Source organism: Gorilla gorilla, chromosome 10, assembly GCF_029281585.2.
Source record: "Gorilla gorilla gorilla isolate KB3781 chromosome 10, NHGRI_mGorGor1-v2.1_pri, whole genome shotgun sequence".
Lineage (NCBI taxonomy): Eukaryota > Metazoa > Chordata > Mammalia > Primates > Hominidae > Gorilla > Gorilla gorilla.
Genome location: NC_073234.2, coordinates 111,698,588 through 111,722,118, shown reverse-complemented (window position 1 = coordinate 111,722,118; position 23,531 = coordinate 111,698,588). Strand labels below are relative to the sequence as shown.

Genomic DNA, 23,531 nt, shown 5'->3' with positions numbered 1-23,531 from the left:
AGTCATTCAGAACACTACAGTGCTAATGCCCCTTTGTGAATCACAGTAGATTTTGAAGGCTGAGTAGGAGGTGCTGAAAGTAAAGTACCCAAGAGATGGGTGATAGAAGCTGGTTTAGTTATTTTTATAGTAAGTAATTTGCCAGAGCTATGCAGCAGCTTTCTCTTTGATACCTCAGACTTTTCATAAAATCGCCAATTCCAATGCCTTGTTTTAAAGACACTGCCCCAGATCAGAGTTTTTGTTTTTGTTTTTTTTCAAGGAGAGATGGGTGGGAGGGGGGTTGGTTGGTTGTTTTGCCAGAATTTTATAATTAAACTATGTAAACCTTAGTAGGCCTGTAAGTTTATGAGGATATGTTTTTTTTTTTTTTAAGTCATTTTCCACAGTAAATCAACTGTTACTGCTAGGAGGAAGTTACTTTTTAAAAAATATTTCCATAGATACTGTTAGACTAAAAGAAATAGGTAGATGCTTCAAATAGAATAATAAACTATTAAATTCAGAAAGCCACTATATATAAAAGGAAAAAGACATTGTACTTAAGGATGCAATTACTTTCTTTTTCCTGTTACAATGTTCTAGGCCAGCTGCTTTTCTGCTTACCATCATTTATGCTTATACTAAAGCATGTCTCATCTTTAAGACTAATTTTTATTTATTTGTTTCTGTAGCTGTTTCTGTACCAAATTCTACGTGGTTTGGCATATTGCCATAGAAGAAAGGTATTGCATCGAGACTTGAAACCACAGAACCTCCTCATTAATGAAAAAGGAGAATTAAAGCTAGCAGATTTTGGTATGGAATGTATGAGATATTTATTAGTACTTCCAGGTTCTAAAATGTAATGGTTAAAAGATCAACCACTGTCATAATATGCCATTGCTTTTATGTGGGTTTGGAAATTTTCTCGGTAGCCCACAGAATAAGATATTTGACAGAACTTTGGTTGGTGATTTATGTTGGTTATTAGCAGCAAATTCTAAAATGCACAGGCTGTTCTCGGGTGTGGACAAAGACCCCTAGGGCTCCTGAGACCCTTGTAGGAGGCCTCTAAATGTAAATATATTACCAAAATTGTACCATCTGTTATTTGCCTTTTTCACTGTGTTAATATTTGCAATGATGGTCCCAAAATAATAATGCATAAAACTATACATCAAAGTAGTGGCACCAAAATATATCATTGTATTCTTTTTTTTTTTTTTTTTTTTTTTTGAAGACAGCATTTTGCTGTTAAAGCCCAGGCTGGAGTGCAGTGGTGTGATCTTGACTCACTGCAACCTCTGCCTCCCAGGTTCAAGTGACTCTCCTGCCTCAGCCTCCCAAGTAGCTGGGATTACAGGCATGCGCCACCATGCCTGGCTAATTTTGTATTTTTAGCGTGACCACCATGTTGGTCAGGCTGATCTCGAACTCCTGACCTCAGGTGGTCCACTCGCCTCGGCCTCCCAAAGTGCTGAGATTACAGGCATGAGCCACCATGCCCAGGCCATCATTGTATTCTTTACCACTACACTTACGTAAAGGGAAAACTGTCAGTTACACTTACATGATGAAGCAATAAAATTTATTAATTATATTTAATTTCCATCCTTGAATTCTTTTTAATATTTTATGTGATAAAATGGGAAGTGTACATAAAACTCATTTGCTGCACACACAAATAATGTGGTTACTTCTCAGGGAAAAGTGCTCATGTGATTATTTGAGTGCACATTGAACTAGCCCTGTTATTTGAGGGGACACCATTTTTACTTAAATGACTGACAGTCAAACTGTGGTTATTCAGACTTAGGTGTTTGGCAGACATTTTCCTGAAAATGAATGAAGGAAGCCTATCATTTCAAGGAAAAGAACTGTCAGTATTTCTTGCCAATAATAAAATTCAAGTTTTCAAGCAAAAATTAGAGTTTGGAAATTTGGATCTGCTTTGAGTTTGATGGCTTTTCAATACTTAGAGACTTTTCTGATGAGATCGATGTTGATGTTAACAAACACAATTTTTCAATATGCTGAAAAAGTGTATAAACATTTGGAATGTATAACCCAGGGAACCACTGTTTTCCAAATGGCTAATGCATGATATTACAGAATCATGCATGGATAAAAGACCCATTTAAAGTACAAGGTCAATGAATTTTAGTGCAACAAAAGCATGAGAAGTTCATCGTTACAGTTTTTGTTAACACATAGCTTTTAAGAGACCACTTACTTTCTAGTTCTGATGTAGTGTCAAATAAGACTATTCACATTTATCAGAAAAGGCTATTAAAATGCGCCTTCTCTTTCAACCTCATATCTGTGTGAGATTTGATTTCCTTCATATATGTATGTATGTTGTGACATGTATATTTGATCTGTTTTGATACATATTGTGATATGTATCAAAGCAACATATCACAACACACAGAATGCAAAAACAGATGTGGAATCCAGTTGTCTTCTATTGAAATAGACTTTAGGCCAGACACAGTGGCTCAGGGGTGTAATCCCAGCACTTACGAGGCTGAGGTGAGAGGATCACTTGAAGCCGGGAGTTTAAGACCAGCCTGGGCAACATAGCAAGACCCCATCTCTACAAAAACAAGACTTAAAAGAGATTTACGAAAATGTGAAAGAAGGCCATTCTTCTTACTAAGTTTTGTTTTTATAAAAAAAAATGTTTTTCATAAAAATGTCATACATGCTGCATATAAAGGGTGGTGTTTTTAAAGAGAAAATAATATTTTAAAATTTGCTAAGTTTTAATTTCTAATGTGGCAAATATCAGTAAATATATCCACAAAAATAAAAGCTCTTTAGGTCTTTGATAATTTTCAAGAGTATAAAATGGGCCTTGAGAACAATGAGTTTAGAAGCAACTACTGAAAGGCGTTCCCTTAATATACCTGCCACCATTACTCTGTATTTATTATATGCTCAGTAATTTAATTGTAGCTATTTTTTTTAGCTAATCTGGTTTTAAGGGAATTGAAAGTAAAATTAAATGCTCTTTTTGCTTCTAGAAAGTAAACTTTTTCATATTGAAGGAACTTTGTAGAGCAGCGTTGAATTTTTTGTATTCCACATTCTGAGAGTTTGAATACTCTTAGAGAACTTAGTTTTTAAAAACCCATGCAGTTTTCCATAACTAAATTCATAATTTTTTTCATAAATGATTATGGTAGTTTTTTGTTTGTTTGTTTTGAGACAGGGTCTTGCTCTGTCACCCTGGCTGGAGTCTAGTGGTGCAATCTCAGCTCACTAGAACCTTCGCCTTCTGGGTTCAAGCGATTCTGGTGCCTCAGCCTCCCAAATAGCTGCAATTACAGGGATGCCCACCACGCCCAGCTAATTTTTGTATTTTTAGTAGAGACGGGGTTTCACCGTGTTGTTCAGGCTGGTCTCGAACTCCTGGCCTCAAGCAATCTGCCTGCCTTGGCCTCCCAAAATGCTGGGATTACAGGTGTGAGCCATCACACCTGGCTTTGATTATGGTAGTTTTATGTTTGGAGTATTTCATTAAATTTAATAAATATGAGTGTTTCAAGTATTACTCTTCACTGTCATTAAATGGTGAGTTTATTCTGGAAATTTCTATACTTTTGCTCGTTTAATACTTTGCCATTTGAAGGGTAAATTACTTTTTGCATTTCCTTCCTTAAAAAGGAAATGTGTGGGTTACCTGTGTTTGAATAACAAATTATATGCTATTTACATATGCTTTCATAAAGTCTCTTCTTGGGCATAGTTTATGTTGTTATTTCCCTTATAATAATTGTTACTCTCTCTCTCTTTTTTCTTTCTCTTTCCTTCCTCCAGCCACTATTTCCTTTTCACTCTTTTTCCTTCTCCTTCTCTTTGTTCGCTAACCTGCATGTAATGCTCTTTATTCCCAATCCCAAAATGAATGGCAGTGAAGAGAAATACTTCAGGATGCTAAGGCGGGTGGATCAGATGAGGTCAGGAGTTCAAAACCAGCCTGACCAACATGGTGAAACCCTGTCTCTACTCAAAATAGAAAAGTTAGCTGGGCATTATGGCGGACACCCGTAATCCCAGCTATTTGGGAAGTTTAGGCAGGAGAATTGCTTGAACCCGGGAGGCGGAGGTTGCAGTGAGCCAAGATCATGCCACTGCATGACAGAGTGAGACTTCATCTCAAAAAAAAAAAAGAAAAAAAGCAAAAGGAATGTCAAGGACTATAAAAAATTTACCTTTGGCTGGGTGCGGTTGCTGACACCTGTAATCCCAGCACTTTGGAAGGCCCAGCAGGCAGATTGCTTGAGCTCAGGAGTTCAAGACCAGTCTGCGCAATATGGCAAAAACCTGCCTCTGTAAAAAATTTCAAAATTAGCCAGGTGTGGCGGTGTGCACCTCTAGTCCCAGCCACTTGGGAGGCTGAGATGGTAGGATCAGTTGTGCCCGGGAGGTTGAGGCTTCAGCGAGTCATGATCAAGCCATTTCATTCTAGCCTGGTTGACAGACAGAGCAAGACCCTGTCTCAAAAAGAAGAAGAAAAAAAACAACAACTACTTTTATCAGGGAATACTCTGAGTGCTTTAAATTTTGCTTCCAACCTCTACAAAGCAAGCCAGGCAAATTTTACCCACAAGGCAACAAGAAATTCTGATTATTCCGTGAGATAGTATATTCAACTCTGTCTCTATTTCTTCCTTTTTTTTTTTTTTTTTGGTTGCATAGTAAATATGACTTCATGTAAAGGAGGGTCATATAACTTTGAGTATTTATACTATAAGTTGTTCTCTGTCCCTCTGAAAATTCTACCCTTTTCCCATGATCAGTGAAAATCTGAAGTCTAGGAACTAGTGATACAGACAGATATTTTCACTAATGATAGAAAATGGCTTGTATAATAATACCATATCACATTTAATTAATTTTGTTTAGGAGAGATTGTTTCATTTCATTCCAACCAATATTGAAATTCTAATTGTGAACTAGAAGGCCATGTACACCAACACCATAGTTCGGAATCCTCTCAGGAGTGGGAGAGTAGGATACTGAGGAAACTATAACTGGTAATTTGCCTTGATATGGTATGTTACAGGATAAGCATGTTTGCAACCCTGTCCTTTGCCTTCCTATAACCCACTTTTAATATCAAGAAGAGAGGTCAGAAAGCTACCTCCATCTTGTTAATTAATTACCAAAATTGGTATGAAAATAATTTGTTGGACTTACTTCACCAAGTTGAGATGCTAGAGTAAAACATGTAATTAAATGAAGTAATGTCAACATTGTTCCAGTTATAACCTTTCACCATTATACTGAACTGAAATAGTATATGAGTCCTGCCTAATTAAATTTCTGACATTGTTTCTGTAACCTTATTCAGTAAAATTGATTTTTTCTTTTGTGATATTTTTCTTTAATATTTTAATCAGATATACCAAGTTATATATAACAGCAATCTCAGCCTAAAAAATAAATTCTTCCTTGTTTTGGCAAAATAAATTTGTAATTTTCCAGATATTTTTTAAAGTTGCTTCTTCAGATCATAATTTAGAGGCTTCGAGGTAATAGCAACTCTCTCACACTAGTGACTCAAGAGATAAAGTTGTAAACTCTAGCCTTTATTTCTGGATTATCAATAGATTCCATATTAAATTAGCAAAGGAATGGCAAATGTTTTATATCACTTACAGCAAGCTTGTCCAACCCATGGCCCATGGGCCATATATGGCCCAGGATGGCTTTGAATGCAGCCCAACACAAATTCGTAAACTTTCTTAAAACATTATGAAATTTTTTTGCGATTTTTTTTTTTTAAAGGTCACGGCTGTTTTTAGTGTTAGTGTATTTTATGTGTGGCTTAAGACAGTTCTTCTTCCATTGTAGCCCAGGGAAGCTAAAAGATTGGACACCCCTGACGTAAACAGCAATTAATAATATCCAAGGACAATGAAGTCTGTCTTACTCCAGAATGATCCATGTAACTTACAACCTAAAAAGGGAATACAGAACAGCACTGTAATTTTATTCCAAGGAAATTGTCTCTAAGTTGATTTGTCAGTAAATCTCAATGAGATTATGGACCAATAACTTTACAGTTTTTGATAAAAAAGGTATAGCAAATGAAAGTTGGAATCAGGTTAAAAGGTGACAAAAGCTCATAGCTGTTAGAAGTAAAATTGTGTGTATCAATGTCATTGGCCTATTATGGATTAATTTAATTGCAGCTGAGAAATAATTTTGTCATCATGATTCATGGACAGAAGGAAAACATCTTAAGTTTAGATTCACCCAGAATACTTCACCAGGTGTATTCAAACATAAAAGTAAGCATAGTCTCTGGTTGTGGAATTCTTGTTTAGTTCACCTATGTAAGGATTTGCTGACTTAGGGCCACATGCACTCAACGAATTCATAAAGTTAATAGTGGTGAAGCCTCAAGAAGCTACGAATTAACCATCTCAGGCATCCCTTTGAATGGAGTCATGGTGAGAATAGGGTCTGAGAGATCCATTAAAGCTTTTTCTTAACCCTTTGTTTTATTTTCCCTATGAAGGACTAGCCCGAGCCAAGTCAGTTCCCACAAAGACCTACTCAAATGAAGTTGTCACACTATGGTACCGGCCACCTGATGTGCTTCTTGGTTCCTCGGAGTACTCAACACAGATTGACATGTGGTAAATATATACAGATGTCACTGACATTCATAATTTTGAAAGAATGTAACTGTTAATGCAGGATGTATTGATAAGTATATACTTTTAAGGAGGTATTATTTTAAAGAGCCATAATGTAACAGTGATTAATGAGTTCTGGCATGGGAATTAGATTACCTAGGTTTAAATACCAATTCTGCCATTTAGAACTATGTGTTAACTTTATTCAAATTACTGGCCTTTGCCTCAGTTTCCTCATTTAAGGAAATGGGAATAGTAACAATAACTACTTTGAAGTGTTGTAGGTGATGTTAAGATTAAATGAACACTCAGAAGAGTGCTTTATGAGACACTCAAGAGTATCTGATACATAGTAATTTAAAACAAAATTATCATTTTATCATCATTTAATATTCACCAAAATCTTTCTGCTTTAACTTGAACTAAAAGTAATAATTAAAATATTGTAGTCATCTTTCTCACACACCATTTCGATCCTGACACTCTTCTACTCAGACACCGTTATTGCCACCCCCTTCATTACCTATAGAATAAGGTACAATTAATTCCTCAATCTGATACTTAAGGATTTCCATAAGATGTCTCTAAACTACCTTTTCCAACTTATTTCAGACTGTTTCTCAACACAAATGTTCCCTTTTAGCAAAATGGCATACTCACTATATCTCAGGAATAATGTGGACTTTCCTACCTTTGCTCTTGGTGTTCATACCAGTCCACCCGTCTGGAATGCCCACTCCGGTGCTCTAACTTGGGCTCATTCCTAGTAACGTTCAAAATACAGCTTTTCATAAATCCTTTCCTGAATATACTCTAGCCTCTGTTGGCAGTTCCTTCCTCTGAACTGTGGTTGCATTTATTTTCTGTGTTCTTCATGTGGTAATAAGTCATATACCGATTTCTGTTGCTGTCTTGAACAGTTTATGTAAAATGTCTCGTATAACTTTTTAAAATTAATTTTTAGTATTGTAAAATACTCATAAAGTTTATCATTTTAACCAATTTAAGTGTACAGTTGTGAGACATTAAGTACATTTATATTGTTATGCAACCATCACCACTATCTATCTACCTCTAGAATCTTTTTCATCTTGCAAAACCAAAACTCTGTACCCATTTAACAATTTCTTCCTATTCCCCTCCCCCACCATCAGTTTCTGGTAACCACTGTTCTATAATACATTCTGTCTCCATGAATTTGACTGTTCTAAGTACCACTTATGAGTAGAATCATGCAGTGTGTGTCTTTTCGTGACTGGCTTATTTCATTTGGCATAATGTCTTTAAGGTTCATTCACGTTGTAGTGTATGCCAGAATTTCCTTCCTTTTTAAAAAAGGCTAAAAATACTCCATTAAATATATATTCCACGTTCTGTTACCCATTTATCCATTGATGGACATTTGGTTTGCTTCCACCTTTTGACTATTGTAAATAATGCTGTTGTGTACATGGGTATACAAATACCTTTTCAGGACCCTGCTTTCAATTATCTCTCTCTCCTTCTCTTTTTCTTTTTAAGAGACATTGTCTCACCATGTTGTCCAGGCTGGTCTTAGACTCCTGGGCTCAAGCAATCCTCCTGCATTGGCCTGATTTCAGTTCTTTTAGATATATACCTAGGAGTAGAATTGCTGGATCATATAGTAATTCTACTTTTAATTTTTTGAGGAACCACCGTACTATTTTCCATAGCAACTATATCATTTTACTTTCTATATAACACTTAATATGTAAAATTAACTTTTATATATAGTTGCTAGATTATGAGCCCTTTAATGGAAGGATTATATCTTAAACTATGTGTGTACATACAGTTCCTAGATGACTATTCTAAGAACCACCATTCTATTCTCTGAACCACCATCCTTTTCTTTTCCTTCTCTTACACACCGCCTTGTACCAACATGTTCTGCCTCTGCTTCCTGCATCAAAACATCATTTGTTTCTCTCCATTTCTCCTGCCTACCTTCGCTCACTGTCATCTCCTAGATTACCATAATATCTCTTCAGTTGTTTTTCCCCACTCCTGTCTTTGCTGTTCAATCCATGGTCTACACTATTGCTAATACAAGGATTCAGTGAGATAATTAGTGCACTTAAAAAACATTTCTAACACATAGTAAATCTTCAGTCACTGTTAGCTGTTGTTAGTGTTATTCTTCAAGGATTATGCAAAGGAGAGTTGGACATTTTAAGTGGGAAAAATGGATATAGCAATATAGAAATTGAGACAAATAGGGTAAATGCGAACAAATTAGTTAGATCTAAAATATCTCTTCAAGAGGTTTTCCGACAGGCTAGTGCAAAATTCTGCAGAGAGGCAATCTTAAGGAAAAGATTCTTGTGCTTCATATATGTAAATGAATTGCTAAATTATTTTCATGATCTATTTTAAAGGGGTGTTGGTTGCATTTTCTTTGAAATGGCTTCTGGAAGACCTTTATTTCCAGGATCAACTGTGGAAGATGAACTGCACTTAATTTTCCGACTGCTAGGTAACAGAAGAAATCTTTTCCCAGTGATTTTGCACCCATAATTGACTAGCTGGATAAGACTGTATCTCTAAAATACATATTTTAAAATTAGATACTGAGACTAACATAAACAGCTGTAACTTAGAATAATTAGAATGGACACTATGAAGGTAGATCCTTCTAGGTAACTTCATCTGCTAAGTTTTATCTTTGCAATAAAGATTTTATGGAAAAACAGAACATAATTAGTATGGAAAATTGGATGTCACCATATTATTAAGGAATATTGCTAACTTTTTTGGTATCAACTGGATAGAAAAAGGGCCAGGCATCCTTTTTACAGTATCATTGCAAAGTCCAAACAAAAAGTCCATGTACATTTATTTCTGTCATTTCAATTGCAGTTGAAATAGTTAAGTCATCTGGTAAATGTAAATTATTCTCTAAGACACTTTGTTATATATATGTATATATAATTTTTATATATAAATTTTATATATATTTATAAATATATTTAAATTTTTTTTTTTAATTCAGGAACTCCATCTCAGGAAACTTGGCCAGGTATTTCTTCAAATGAGGAGTTCAAGAACTACAACTTTCCGAAATATAAACCACAGCCTCTAATTAACCACGCACCCAGGTATTTTTTTTTCTTATGTGAAAGGGGGGAAAACACATGATTCTTTTCAATCTTTTGAAGGATTAGCCACAGTAAGGATTCAGGAAAAAATACATAATACACATAATCCTTATGTATTTTAGGATCTTATTTAATTTTGAACTGTATATGTATTAGAATTCTAGAGTTTATGTAGTTACTTTTCCCAGAAAGAAGACATTGATTAATGCCTTATTCCGTACCACAAAGATTATGATGAAATTCCTGTTTTGCTTTCTACAGAATTATTCTGTATTTACTTAACAAAAACCTAAGAAAGGGTTATGTAAGTAAAATCTTGACTCTATAACACAAGGTAACCTATCAGTATTTTGACCAGTGTTAATGATGTAATTCATATTTGAAGAATATAAACTCTGTCCAATTCCTTAGCAAAATGTAACATCTAAATGTCAGCCATTCATTTAAGTTTCTTCTTAGACCTACCCCAAGATCAATCCAAGGCTCCCAATAAAATTAGAGTCAGAACATTTTTACTTGTAGAATGTATTACATTTTCAGGAGATAACATAGAATAACCCCTTTGACTGCATTTTCCATCTCCCTGCCCCCAACCCCCCCAAATTTTGAAAGTCACCAAGGTACCAAATAAGGACATCATTTATTTTAACCCAAAGCCATTCACATTGCTCACAACATAACACACTTGTTATGCTTCCGTTTATTTTCAAGCTAGGGAAGGAAGAGCAAAACAGTTATGACACCAAAAATATTTTTAAAGTATTTATGTGAGTTGGTACTCTTATTGTTACTATAGCAACTAATACCATTCTAACTAGATTTTCTTAGGAAGAATAATAACACTTGCTGGGCTTTTTTTGCATGTCTCTCCCAAGTAGCATAAATTCTATTTTTGTCCTTTAATTACTTTTTGGTAATGTTCAGTGTAGAAGGTTGAAGCTTTTCTTTGAAGCAGAGTCTCCATGACTGTAGTGCCTAGTTTGTGCCCAGGGAACTCTGGTTATGTGCTAGAATGGCAAACTACATAGAATGTCTAGACTGCAGCATCCACAGGACCCACTTGAGAGCACTTGGAAGAAAACGTTACTTTATTCATAATTGTACTTCCACCAGCGAAAGGCAGTGTAAGATAGAACCTGTTATTTCTGATCAAGAGATTATTCCATTAAGATAATCCCAGGCCAGGCATGGTGATTCACGCCTGTAATCCCAGCACTTTAGGGGGGCCAAGGCAGGCACATCACCTGAGGTTGGGAGTTTGAGACCAGCCTGACCAAATGGAGAAACCCTGTCTCTACTAAAAATACAAAAAATTAGCTGGGCGTGGTGGTGCATGCCTATAATCCTAGCTACTCGGGAGGCTGAGGCAGGAGAATCGCTTGAACCCAGGAGGTAGAGAGGTTGCAGTGAGCCGGGATCGCACCTTTGCACTCCAGCCTAGGCAACAAGAGCGAAACACCATCTCAAAAAAAAAAAAAAAAAAGATAATCCCTAACCCTACTACCCCTAGTTATACTAATTTCATCTTTATTATGTCATTAGTTTTATATCCCGTATTGATGAATTTTTTTTTTTTTTTTTTTTGGGAGTCTCGCTCTTCCACCCAGGCCGGACTGCAGTGATGCTATCTCAGGTCACTGCAAGCCCCGCCTCCCGGGTTCACGCCATTCTCCTGCCTCAGCCTCCCGAGTAGCTGGGACTACAGGCGCCTGCCCCCGCGCCTGGCTAATTTTTAGTAGAGACGGGGTTTCACCATGTTAGCCAGGATGGTTTTGATCTCCTGACCTCGTGATCCACCCGCCTCGGCCTCCCAAAGTGCTGGGATTACAGGCGTGAGCCACTGCACCCGGCCACCATTGATGAAGTTTTATGAAGTTATTGTAGCATATTTAAATTGAACTCAATACCTTCTAGTACCCGGTGCTAAGCAGACAACTCTGTAAAAATTTGTTGAATAGCTCATTTCTGTGTTTGTCTTGAACAACAGTGATACATTTTGGGGTCACTTGTCTCTGTTTTCACCTATATAATAGGAAAATGATGCTCTTATATACTTGCGTTTAGTGAAAGACTGCGAAAAGTGATACAATATTTAAGCTTTCTTAATACTGAAGTTTCTTTGTTTTGAGACAGCATGGTGATTTTTTAAATTCTTTAATTTGTTCTTGGATATTGAAAATTCAAATTGAAGCCAAGTTGTTTATGGCTTATCCTTAAACAAATAGCAAGGCCAGTCTTTTAAGACTAAAACAGATTTGAGTCTATTTGAAGACAACAAGAGTGACTATTTTAGGGCATTTAAATTTAGCAGATTAAAATACTTAGAAAATAGTTTTATCTGAAAAGTTTTATCAGCTAAGAGAGCATAAATTTTTACTTGTTCTTTGTTGTTTCTAGGTTAGACTCTGAAGGAATTGAGTTGATAACAAAATTTCTTCAGGTAAGTCAGATCTTACAGTAATTGTTAAATAGGTTGTTAAGCCTCAGCTTCTTCATGTGTAGAATGGGGTCAGTAGTACTTCCTCAGTATTGCTAATGACAAATAAAATTATCTATGCTTAAGGCACATGTTTAAGTTAAAAAAAAAAAAAAAAGACATGGTTTCTCCTAATGTGTCTGGGTCTCTTGTCACCTACAACAGTCTGAGGTAGTTGGTTACTGGCATTGATCAGCTGTGTCAAGGCCACATTCTCTGCAATTGATGCTCTCTATGCTCTCTTATGTTCTCTTTTCCTTATACTTACAGCCTTTGGAGGATGCTCTGCCTCCAAATGCCATTCATATTTCCCTCCAAAGCAGGAATAAGGGGGGACTATAAGGGTAGTACCAGCCACATTAGTCCTCTTGAAACTTGGAAGCAAAAGCTTTACAGAAACCCCTACAAGGTTTCTTTCCAAGTCTTACTGGCCAGAACATTAATTGTAGGAAAGACTGGGAATTGGGGAGCAGGATTGTCATAATTAGCCTAAATTTAAAACAGTTATGATTCATGATTCATCTATCAGAGTTGATGGACACCTTGAACAAACCTAGGTTGTATCATCAAAAAAAAAAGGGAAATGAGTATTGGATAGGTAATTAAGAATGGCTGCCATAAAAATACTGGGTATATGTCCACCAGTCCTTTGGTGTTCATGAAGAGAAGTAACTACACAGGTCAAATATTTTAATTTTTCTTTGCTTCAGAAAATACAAGCAATGTAAATTCTTGTTTAAGATCCAGCCTTATCTTAGAAATGTGGAACTGAGATGTTATTACACAATTTCAGCAGCGACTCAAATTAGAGTATAACTGGAGTATTCCAAATTGGTGATTGAAAAATAGTCATCATATTAAATAATCAAGATTTTTTTTTAAGTAGCTCTAAATGCTAATTTGCCCATCTCCTACTTTTTGCAGTAATTAGAGAAAAAGCTAATGAAGCAGTTCTTTGCTTTTTCACAGTATGAATCTAAGAAAAGGGTTTCAGCTGAAGAGGCCATGAAACATGTGTACTTTCGAAGTCTGGGACCAAGAATACATGCTTTACCAGAAAGTAAGAGAAATCCTAAAGTGTTTTCCCTGCTTTATTTTTATTTGTCCAAGGTTAGGGACTGGTGTGATTGGGGAGATGGCTATTGATTTTTAAGCCTAAGATTCTAATCTTTTCTATAGTTAGATTAGAATTTCTTGAAGGGAGGTGTGTGTCTTATTTCCCTATGATTTAGTTATTTCTTGTAACACTGAGCACATTGTCACTCCTCTGTAGGAAACCAATAGTACTTAGGCAAGGATCATTGATCTTATTGGACTTTAGTTGAAACATGCCATCTGATGACAGGCATTGTCCCTAGGCCCAATCTAGCTTCGATTTAGCGTTGTTAAAAGTGAATTTCAAACAAAAACTAATGAAGCATAACCGAAACATAAATTGTTTTCTTGTGAAAATACATTTTTTCTTAAGATACAAAGATGATTTTCCTTTATTGTGGTCACACTGACTTTACTATCCCCATGACAGCAGTGAGCATATTGTCAAAGTCACTGTAATAGCAGATTTCCCATGCCTGAGTAACATTGATTTTACTCTTAACATTCTATTTTTAGATTACCACAGTATTTTACTTTAAAATAGAGTAAGGTGAGTGGGGAATTAGAAGAATGTTTGGGAACTAAGCTGCCAAAAGCTTTCATTAATTTCCTATTCTCATTTATTAGACAATATTGATTCATCAAAGCTTGTGTAGCAGTCAGTGACAAAGCTAATTGGAATAAAAAATCCTTAATACTTTTCACTTCAACTTTACTGGATATATTTAAATGAAAGAATACCTCTCTGACAGAGATTGGAAATGAAAGAGATAAATTACAAGTTTTCTTTTAAAGATATTTGTATTTCACTGGGCGCGGTGGCTCATGCCTGTAATCCCAGCACTTTGGGAGGCCGAGGCGGGCGGATCACGAGGTCAGGAGTTCAAGACCAGGCTGACCAACATGGGGAAACCCTGTCTCTACTAAAAATACAAAAATTAGCTGGGCGTGGTGGCGCGTACCTGTAATCCCAGCTACTCAGGAGACTGAGGCAGGAGAACTGCTTGAACCTGGGAGGTGGAGGTTGCAGTGAGCCAAGATCATGCCACTGCACTCTAGCCTGGGTGAGAGAGTGAGATTCCGTCTCAAAAAGAAAAAGGTATTTGTGTTTCATTATTAATACCAAGTTTTACTTTGAGGTAGGCAGTTATGGTTATACAAACCTTTTCCTTGTTTTTCGCTAAAATTCCAAAGATAGCTTGAGGGCCTGGTACCTTCATGTCATTGTAAGGAGACAGAGAAAGGACAGAGAGAATTAACACCTAGTATAATAATATATTTTGACTGGGTCTCCCAACCCCAGAAAGTCCTGGAACAGACAGTGTATATTCTCCTCAGAGAAACACTTGCCCACAGCCTGCTCTGACACAGAGTTGGAAGAAGAAAGGTTCTAAAGGTGGATTGCTTCATTCATTTAGTTTTCTCCTCAACACACTGGGACAAAAAGGAAAAATTTCAGCAGGGCTATCACCTTGTAAAATGGTTTCATATTGAATCAGTATATGCTTTATAAACATTTGTTGATAGTAGGGTTGTGTTTGTTTTAATGTTAGACCTTCACCTAATAATTTTTGTCTATGCATTTTAGGTGTATCAATATTCAGTTTGAAAGAGATTCAGTTGCAAAAGGACCCGGGTTTTCGAAATTCTTCTTATCCAGAGACAGGTGTGTTTGTCATAAACCATTTCACGTGTCGATCATGAATTTTTGCGTGGAACCAAGCTTTTGGTTTATAAATTGATCGGTAAAATTATTGTTGTAAAAACCAATGTACAGCACATTCCACAACTGTTTATGTTTAGCATTGCACGTACTCACTTTTCTGTATGATGTGGGCAGCTCAGTAAATCTTCAGAGAAAAATCTGACTCAGTCAAGTCAGGGATCCTGAAAGCTGCAGATGGCACAAAGACCTTTTACAAGTGACCTGGCTTGATCACTGCACACGCCATCCCTGGTACCTGAGGCAGAAGACACATCTTGTGCTTCCCTAGTCATCAGGTTCATCACTTCGAAGCATAGAAGCTGTAGACTTACCCCATCAACAGAAGGGTCATTTAAGACAGTGCTGATCACTCTTACCATGGAATATTAGCTTTTGCTGGTGGGAACATTAGCTTCCTAGTCACCAAATAACTGTATGTGGGATAAAACTGAACCTTGAACTGCCTCATAAAATGACTTTATATTTTAGGACATGGGAAGAACAGAAGACAGAGCATGCTCTTTTAAGTCTGATAACATGGTTTCAAGCCCAGCCCCCAGCCTTTCTTACCAATCAAGGACTCAGAACTGAAGGCAATTATTTCTTTTGGTGGACTTGGAATCTCCGTTTGTCTACACTGTCCTCTTCACAGTGGAGTCTTTTTATTTCAGACCTACAGATTGTTTTTATATTTGTTGTCACAGTGTGACAATTTTTTGTACAGTCGGTTTTAAGGTCTTCTCTGCCATTAGAGCCAGTAGGTTACAGCTATTGATGTAACTGTAGCTGCAATTTTTGTGCAGGACTGAGAAACACAGTGCATTATTTATTGCGGAATCATTGCTGCTAAATAACTACTGTCTGTTTATTTAACACAACAATTGAATGCCTGAAGAAGTTGCAGTGGCTTTATTATATGTGAATGCATCTGTTTCTCCTCACGAATTGTTTTACTGCTGCATTTTTTGTTTTTAAAATTAAACTGCAGTGTTTCCTGGAATGTAAATTTAGCTTTGCTTAATAGTAAAATAAGTGAGCCATCTTGAACACTTTAAGTTTATACTATATAATTTCTTAATGAACATTGGCAAATAGAGTAGCTAAGAGATTGACAAGCACATTATGTTTAGATAAGCATGTGATGCAGAAGTTGATTCAAGCAAGTGAATCCCTGACATTTTGAGGATCTCACATTAGACACCAACAAATTAAAGCTCCAAAATTATTTATTTTTTACGTGTTCCTCACTTTAGAAATGTCTACTGCATATTACTGGATATTTGTATACTAATACACTTACCTATTTTACATTGTGTTTTAAATTTAGTTAAAACTTAACCGTAGAAGTCTGTTCAAACGCGAAAGGTCTTGCTTTGTTTGTTTTAAATACATTTATTTTATTAGAAAGGATGATACTTCATTGGGGAACAGTTTCTTTCATTTGGGGGCTATGTGTTTCAATAACATTCACTTGGAATCAGCTGAAAGCTGTAATATGTCTTTGAAATGAGCCATGATAAATTACAAACAAGAGAAATGAGAACTTACAGGATTGCTTGAAATTATTGTGGGTATTATCTGTTTACCAGAGATACTAAATATTAGTTTTAATTATGCATCTCTTTGAACATCATAAACACACTTTGGTGTTGGTAACAGTATTTTAAGCATTTTTGTTCACTTTTAAGGACTATTTGTTTAGTGCATCTTACAAACTATAAATCTTAATTGGTATATTTTGAAATGGTCGTGTAAATTTTTGCCTTACATATCATGAAAATAGTCATAACTTAATTTCTTTTCCTGAAATTCACTGTAAAACATTCAGGGGTCCTACCATTTCTGTTCAGGAAATCTTGTAGTTTATTGTTGTTATTTAACAGTATTAAGTGGATTTTTGTATATTTCATTTTAACTTTATTTGTGAATAGTGATTGTGGCATGTTTGGGGTGTTATTTTAATATTTCACGATACTGAAATTTTAATTTTAAAAAAAAATTCTGGAAGAAACAGATTCATGTGTAATGGTGAATATTGGACCACTACTGCTTTTCACATTTGTAAATTGGTTTTATGTTAAACCTTGTAGCCTAACAAACTGCTGTTCTTTCTAACTGACAGACATGTATTAATATTGTACTTTGAAGGTTATAAATATGTGGAAATTCCTTCATTTTGTTTTGAAATTTATAATAACAAAATCTCCATGTTGTTAAAATGTGGTTTTGTTGAGTCACAGTTCTTTCTTGGGGATGAAGGCTGTGCCGAGTGGGGTCCTTTTCTTTTATAGGTCATTCTTAAGATAATGAAGTCTCACTGTGCTAGAGGTGTTATTGTTTTCTGTTTGTGCCAATCATTTGCTTAGTAATTTCTGCTGGGTTTTTTTATAGCACTCTCAATTATAAAGTATCAAATTTGTCACTTCATAGAATGTATATTTGATCTGTTACAAATTTGACATAGCTTTTCATAGGCTTAATTCTTGCGTATAAAAGGTGAAAATATATATCCATTTGTTACATAAAGTGTTTCTTCCTAGGAATTCCTAGGGGTATTTCTTCATTTTATTAAGGAATTTGACAAGCAAACAAGTGTTTGTTTTTTTGTTTTATTTTTGATACTCGAGCACCATTCAGATCCTGAAAACATTGCAGTGAAGGGAATTGAAACTCCGAAACTTGGAACTTTGAATACCTGTGATTCCTCTTAAACTGATAAGATTCTTAAAGGTAAGAGAAGATGCCTTTTATATTTTCTTTCCAAGTGGTACTGTGAACACACATTGGATGTGTCATTCTAGGTGTATAGAGTGGCTGCATTCTGTCTGAGGCTTTATCAACTTTCATTTGAAAGGCTATTTGTTAACATGTTATAATCTATCTTTTGGACTCGGGACAATTTATGTAGGTTGTTTTTATCTTTTAAAAATTGTGTTGATATATATATATATATATATATCATAAAATTCGGCATTGGAATTATTTGTATGTGTACAGTTCAGTGGCATAATTATAGCCACGAAGTTGTATAACAGTTACCACTATCTACTTCTAAAATTTTTCATTACTCCAAACAGAAACTCTGAACCATTTTGCCCTTCCCCGCAGCCCCTGGTAACCGCTAATCTACTTTCTGTCTCTGTGAATTTGCCCATTCTAGGTATTTCAAATAAGTGGAGTCATACCATATTTGTCGTTTTGGGTCTGGCTTATTTCATTCAGCATAATGTTCACAGTTCATCCATGTTTAGCATGTATCAGAACTTCATTTCTTATCATGACTTCATAATATTCTATTATGATTATACACATTTTGTTTATCGATTTTTCTGTTGATGGACACTAGGATATCCCATCTTTTGGCTTTTGTGAATAATGCTGTGTGAACATTGGGGTATAAGCATCTGTTTGAGTCCTTGTTTTTAATTATTTGGGGAATACATACACCTAGGAGTGGAATTGCTGGGTCATATAATTCTGTGTTTGACTGTTTGAGGAACTGCCAAAATGTTTTCCACAGTAGCTGTACTATTTGATATTTGCAGTAGTAATGCATGAGAGTTCCAGTTTCTCCTCATCCTTGCTAATTCTTTTTTTCCTCCTTTTTATTACATTCATTCTAATAGGCTGAAGTGGTATTTCATTGTAGTTTTTATTTGCATTTACCTAATGCTTAGTGATGTGGAACATCTTTTCATACTTTTTTGGCTATTTGTTTATTTGCTTTGGATAAACCTTTATCCAAAGGTTTATTCAAGTACTTTGTCCATTTTAAAAATAGGGTTGCTTGTCTTTTTGTCATTGAGTTTAAGAATTCTTTATGTATTTTGGCTATTACACCTTTATGAGGTATTTGATTTGTAATTATTTTCTCCTGTTCTTTGGGTTCTCTTTCACTTTCTTTGGTGTCCTTTTGTTGCACAAAAGTTTTATTTTATTTTATTTTTATTATTATTATTGTTTTTTGAGATGGAGCCTTGCTCTGTTGCCCACACTGGAGTGCAGTGGTGCAATCTCGGCTCACTGCTACCTCTGCCTCCTGGGTTCAAGCGATTCTCCTGACTCAGCCTCCCAAGTAGCTGGGATTATAGGCATGTGCCACCATGCCCGGCTGATTTTTACATTTTTAGTAGAGATGGGGTTTCACCATGTTGGCCAGGCTGGTCTTGAACTCCTGACCTTGTGTTCCACCCATTTCAGCCTCCCAAAGTGCTGGGATTACAGGTGTGAGCCACCATGCACAGCCAAGAGTTTTTAATTTAACGACATCCATTTTATCTCGTTTGTTGCCTGTGCTTTTGGTGATTTAAGAAAGTATTGTCATGTTTCAAAGGTCATAAATATTTGCTCTTATATTTTCCTTTAAGAGTTTATTATATTTTTAGCTGTCAGATTTAGAGCCTTGATCCGTTTAAATTTTTATATGTGATACAAAGTAAGGGTCCGACTTTATTTTGCATGTGAATATCAATTTTTTTTCCAGCACCATTTGTTGAAAAGACTGTCCTTTCCCCATTAAATGGTCTTGGTGCCCTTCTTAGAAATCAGTTGACCATAGATGTGAGGTTTATTTCTGGGCTGTCAGGTCTGTTCCATTAGTCTATATGTCTGTCCATAAGGGTTTGTAGCACAATGTTTTGATTACTGTCTTTAGAACGTTTTAAATCAGAAAATGTGAGTCTTCCAACTTTGTTCTCTTTTTCAAGATTGTTGTAGCTATTCAGAGTCTCTTGAAATTCAATATGAATTTTAAGATGGGATTTTCTATTTCTGCAACAACAACAAAACACCATTGGGATTATGATAGGGTTTGCATTAAATTAGAATCTATAGATCACTTTGGGTAGTATTACAATTTTAATAATATTAAATCTTCCAGTCCATGAACACAAGATGTCTTTCCATTTAGTTAGGTCATCTATAATTTCAGCAACATTTTGTAGTTTTCAGCATACAAGTCTTTTGCCTTCTTAAATTTATTCCTAAGCATCTTATTCTTATTGATGTTATTGTAGATGGAGTTGTTTTCTTAATTTCTCTTTGGATTTTTTCATTGCTAGTGTATAGAAATACAAGTAATTTTTGTGTGTTCCTTTTGTATCCTGCAGCTTTGCTAAATTTGATTATTAGCACTAACAGGGTTTCTGTAGAGTCTTTAGGGTTTTCTATACATACGATCTTGTTACCTGCAAGGAATGATAGTTTTACTTCCTCCTTTATAATTTGGATGCTGTTTATTTCTTTCTCTTGCCTAATTGCTCTGTCTAGGACTTCCAGTACTATGTTCAAGTGATGAAGGAACATATCCTTGTCTTGTTTTGATCTTAGGGACAAAGCTTTCAGTCTCTCACCATTTAGTGTGCTATTAGCTGTGTCTTTCTATGTGTGGTCTTTAACGTGTTAAAGAAGTTCCCTTCTATTCCTAGTTTATTGAGTATTTTTATCTTGAGAATATTGGGTTTTCTTCAAATGCTTTTTCTCCATCAATTAAGATGATCATATTGTTTTCTATATTCTTTTGATGTGTATTACATTGATTTTCATATGTTAAACCACTCTTGCATTCCTTGGATAAATCCCACTTGGTTATGGTATGTAATTCTAATAGGCTGCTGAATTTAGTTTGCTAATTTTTTTTTAGTATTTTTGCCTATATTCATAAGGTATTTGGCCTGTAGTTACTTTTCTTATAGTGTTTTTGTCTGGATTTGGTATCAGGGTAATGCTGGCTTAATAGAATGAGTTAGGAAGTGTTCTCTCCTCTTCAGTTTTTTGGAATAGTTTGAGGATTGGTGTTAATTCTTCCTTAAATATTTGGTAGAATTCAGCAGTGAGGTGACCTGGTCCTGGCTTTTCTTTGTTCAGAGGTTTTGATTAATGATACAGTCTCTTTGTTACATATAATTTTATTCAGAGTTTTTGTTTCTTGTTAGTTTTGGTAGTTTGTGTTTCTAGGAATTTGTCCATTTAATCTGTTATAACCAGTTTGCTGACATAAACTTTTTCATAGTAGTCTCTTATAATCCTTTTTATTTCTGTTATTGATTTCGAGTTTCATTCCATTGTGGTTAGAGAAGATAGTTTGTATGATTTCAGTTTTTAAAAATGTATTAAGAGTTGTTTTGTGGCCTAACATATGGTCTGTTCTGGAGAATGCTTCGTGTATGCTTGAGAAAGTATGTCTCATTCTATGAAAAATGTTGTTGGGTAGAGTGTTTGGTATGTGTCTGTTAGGTCTAATTGGTTCATAGTGTTCAGTTCCTCTCTTTCTTTACTGATCTGACTCTTTTGTACATTATTGAAGTGGGAGCATTGACATCTCCAACTGTTATTGCAGGATTGTCATATTTCTCCTTTCAGTTCTGTGAGTGCATGCTTCATATATTTGGGGGCCCTGTTACTGGGTGCATATGTGTTTATAATTGTTACCTATCTTCTTGGTGGATTGAACCTTTTAGCAATGTATAATGTCCTTTGTCTCCTGTAACTTTTTTTTGATACTTTAGTCTATTTTATCTGACAAAAATATGGCCACCCCATACCTCTTTTGGTTACTATTTGTATGGAATATTTTTTCCATTCTTTTATTTTCAGCCTCTTCAAAGTAAAAATACAGTGTCTGTGTTTTTAAAGTGAGTCTCTTGTAGATAGCATATTGACGGATCATTTTTTAAATCCATCCTGCCCATCTCTGCCCATTAATTGGAGACTTTACAACATTTACATTTAAAATAATTACTGATAAGGAAGGACTTCTGCCATTTAGCTGTTTTCTGTATGTCTTATGTGCTTTTTGTTCTTCAGTTTCTCCATACTGCCTTGTATTTGATTTTTTTTTTTTTTTTGGTAATATACCATTTTTATTTTCTTCTTTGCCTGTATATTTTTAGTTATTTTCAGTTCCTATCATTTTAAAATATTTATCCCCAAATGTAATCCCTTCGAGTTTATTATTTATAATGTCAGTGGTTTTATTTTTTAAATATTCTAGATTCTTACATTGATTCTTTTTGATTGACAATTTCATCCATATCAGAATTTTAAGTGTTAACACAAGCCCTCAAGCAAGGCTGCTGAAGAATTTGCATACTTTTCTATGTTCCAAACTTGAAATTTCCAAAGTTTTTAATGCATTACTTTAGACCCAAGAGAAAGGTACAGTTTTTTTCCCTCTTGCTCAGTGTAAAGCTGAAACTATTTAAAAAAAATTTTTTTTTTTGAGATGGAGTTGTGCTCTGTCACCCAGGCTGGAGTACAGTGGTGCAATCTCAGCTCATTGCAACCTCCGCCTCTCAGGTTCAAGCAATTCTTCTGCCTCAGCTTCCTGAGTAGCTGGGATTACAGGTACATGCCACCATACCTGGCTGATTTTTGTATTTTTAGTAGAGACGAGGTTTCACTATGTTGGCTAGGCTGGTCTTGAACTCCTGACCTCAGGTGATCCACCTGCCTCGGCCCCCCAAAGTGCTGGGATTACAGACATGAGCCACCACGCCTGGCCTGAAACTTATTTTCTAATCTTAAATTCAGATTCTGGGCTTAGTCAGATAGGAGTTTCCCTGAGCTGTCATCATTCCCAACTGAAGTTATTACAATAATCAGTTTCCATCACTGACCCAGAAAACCACTGAAGTTACCAATTTTCTGTTAGACTCAAACAGAAAGAAGGTGACCAGGCCACTGATTATAAAGCTACTTTGATTAGAAGAGTATAAAATTTCAATCTGTGATGATGGGGAGGATTTTTCATTGGTGGGTTCCCCCTAAGAGAAGTGGGAAAATTCCACTAATTTGAAAACCCATTTTTCAAAGATTACCATTTCAAAGACTGTAAACTAAACCTCTGTTGAGTAGAGTGGGTGTGGGGGCTAGATGTGCAGGTGTGCATCTGTGAGAGGGGGACAGGGAGAGAAGGACTGAAGCTGGAATAGGAATCCTGATGGCTGCTCTTGGTACTCTCTCCCACCTTAACTCTGCTGCAGTAGTGATGCAGAGATACCTGGGCTGGATCATAAAGATGTGAAGATGTAGCTGGTGACCCTCTGGATAATATGCAGCACCTTTCAGAGGGTAAGGGAAACTTATCGTCTGCCAACAGTCTTGTATGTTTACCAAAGGATGGCTCCACTGGGCTCTGATTGACCTATGGAATTTTAGTGAATAGACTTGGGACAACACAAGACTCCCTTGGGACTCTTTTGAGTCTTTCCTAGAACAGTGCTAGTTGAAACAGTGCCACTCTCCAGCCGTTTCTCCAGCTATATTGACAATAGTTCCACATTCTAACAGTCAAAATAGTCTTAAGGATCATCTTTATCTTGTTATTTTCTTCCTCATATATGTATGCAGCTGAGGTTGTCAAGTGATGAATGGGTGACGTGGTGCTGTTACAGGCTGTGTAGCTCATCTCTGGATGATGATGATGGACTGTTATTCCAGAAACACTGAAAAAGTTTATTTTTGAGGGCCCCATCCTGCCATCTTGCTCTTCCACAGAATCG

General features: G+C 35.8%; 1 protein-coding gene across 4 annotated transcripts in view; it reads left to right on the top strand.

Annotated features, from left to right (window-relative positions):
- The window catches only part of CDK17 (cyclin dependent kinase 17), a 116,018-nt gene extending 98,769 nt beyond the window's left edge, over positions 1 to 17,249 (top strand). For all 4 annotated transcript variants that reach the window (XM_031000594.3, XM_063694223.1, XM_055357438.1 and 1 more), the window contains 8 exons: positions 675 to 798; positions 6,515 to 6,635; positions 9,035 to 9,132; positions 9,649 to 9,754; positions 12,152 to 12,194; positions 13,200 to 13,290; positions 14,914 to 14,991; positions 15,520 to 17,249. In XM_031000594.3, coding sequence (XP_030856454.1) covers positions 675 to 798; positions 6,515 to 6,635; positions 9,035 to 9,132; positions 9,649 to 9,754; positions 12,152 to 12,194; positions 13,200 to 13,290; positions 14,914 to 14,991; positions 15,520 to 15,557 — 699 coding nt within the window. In that variant the 3' untranslated portion in view covers positions 15,558 to 17,249. The remainder of the gene's footprint in view (positions 1 to 674; positions 799 to 6,514; positions 6,636 to 9,034; positions 9,133 to 9,648; positions 9,755 to 12,151; positions 12,195 to 13,199; positions 13,291 to 14,913; positions 14,992 to 15,519) is intronic.
- Positions 17,250 to 23,531: the final 6,282 nt, after the last annotated feature.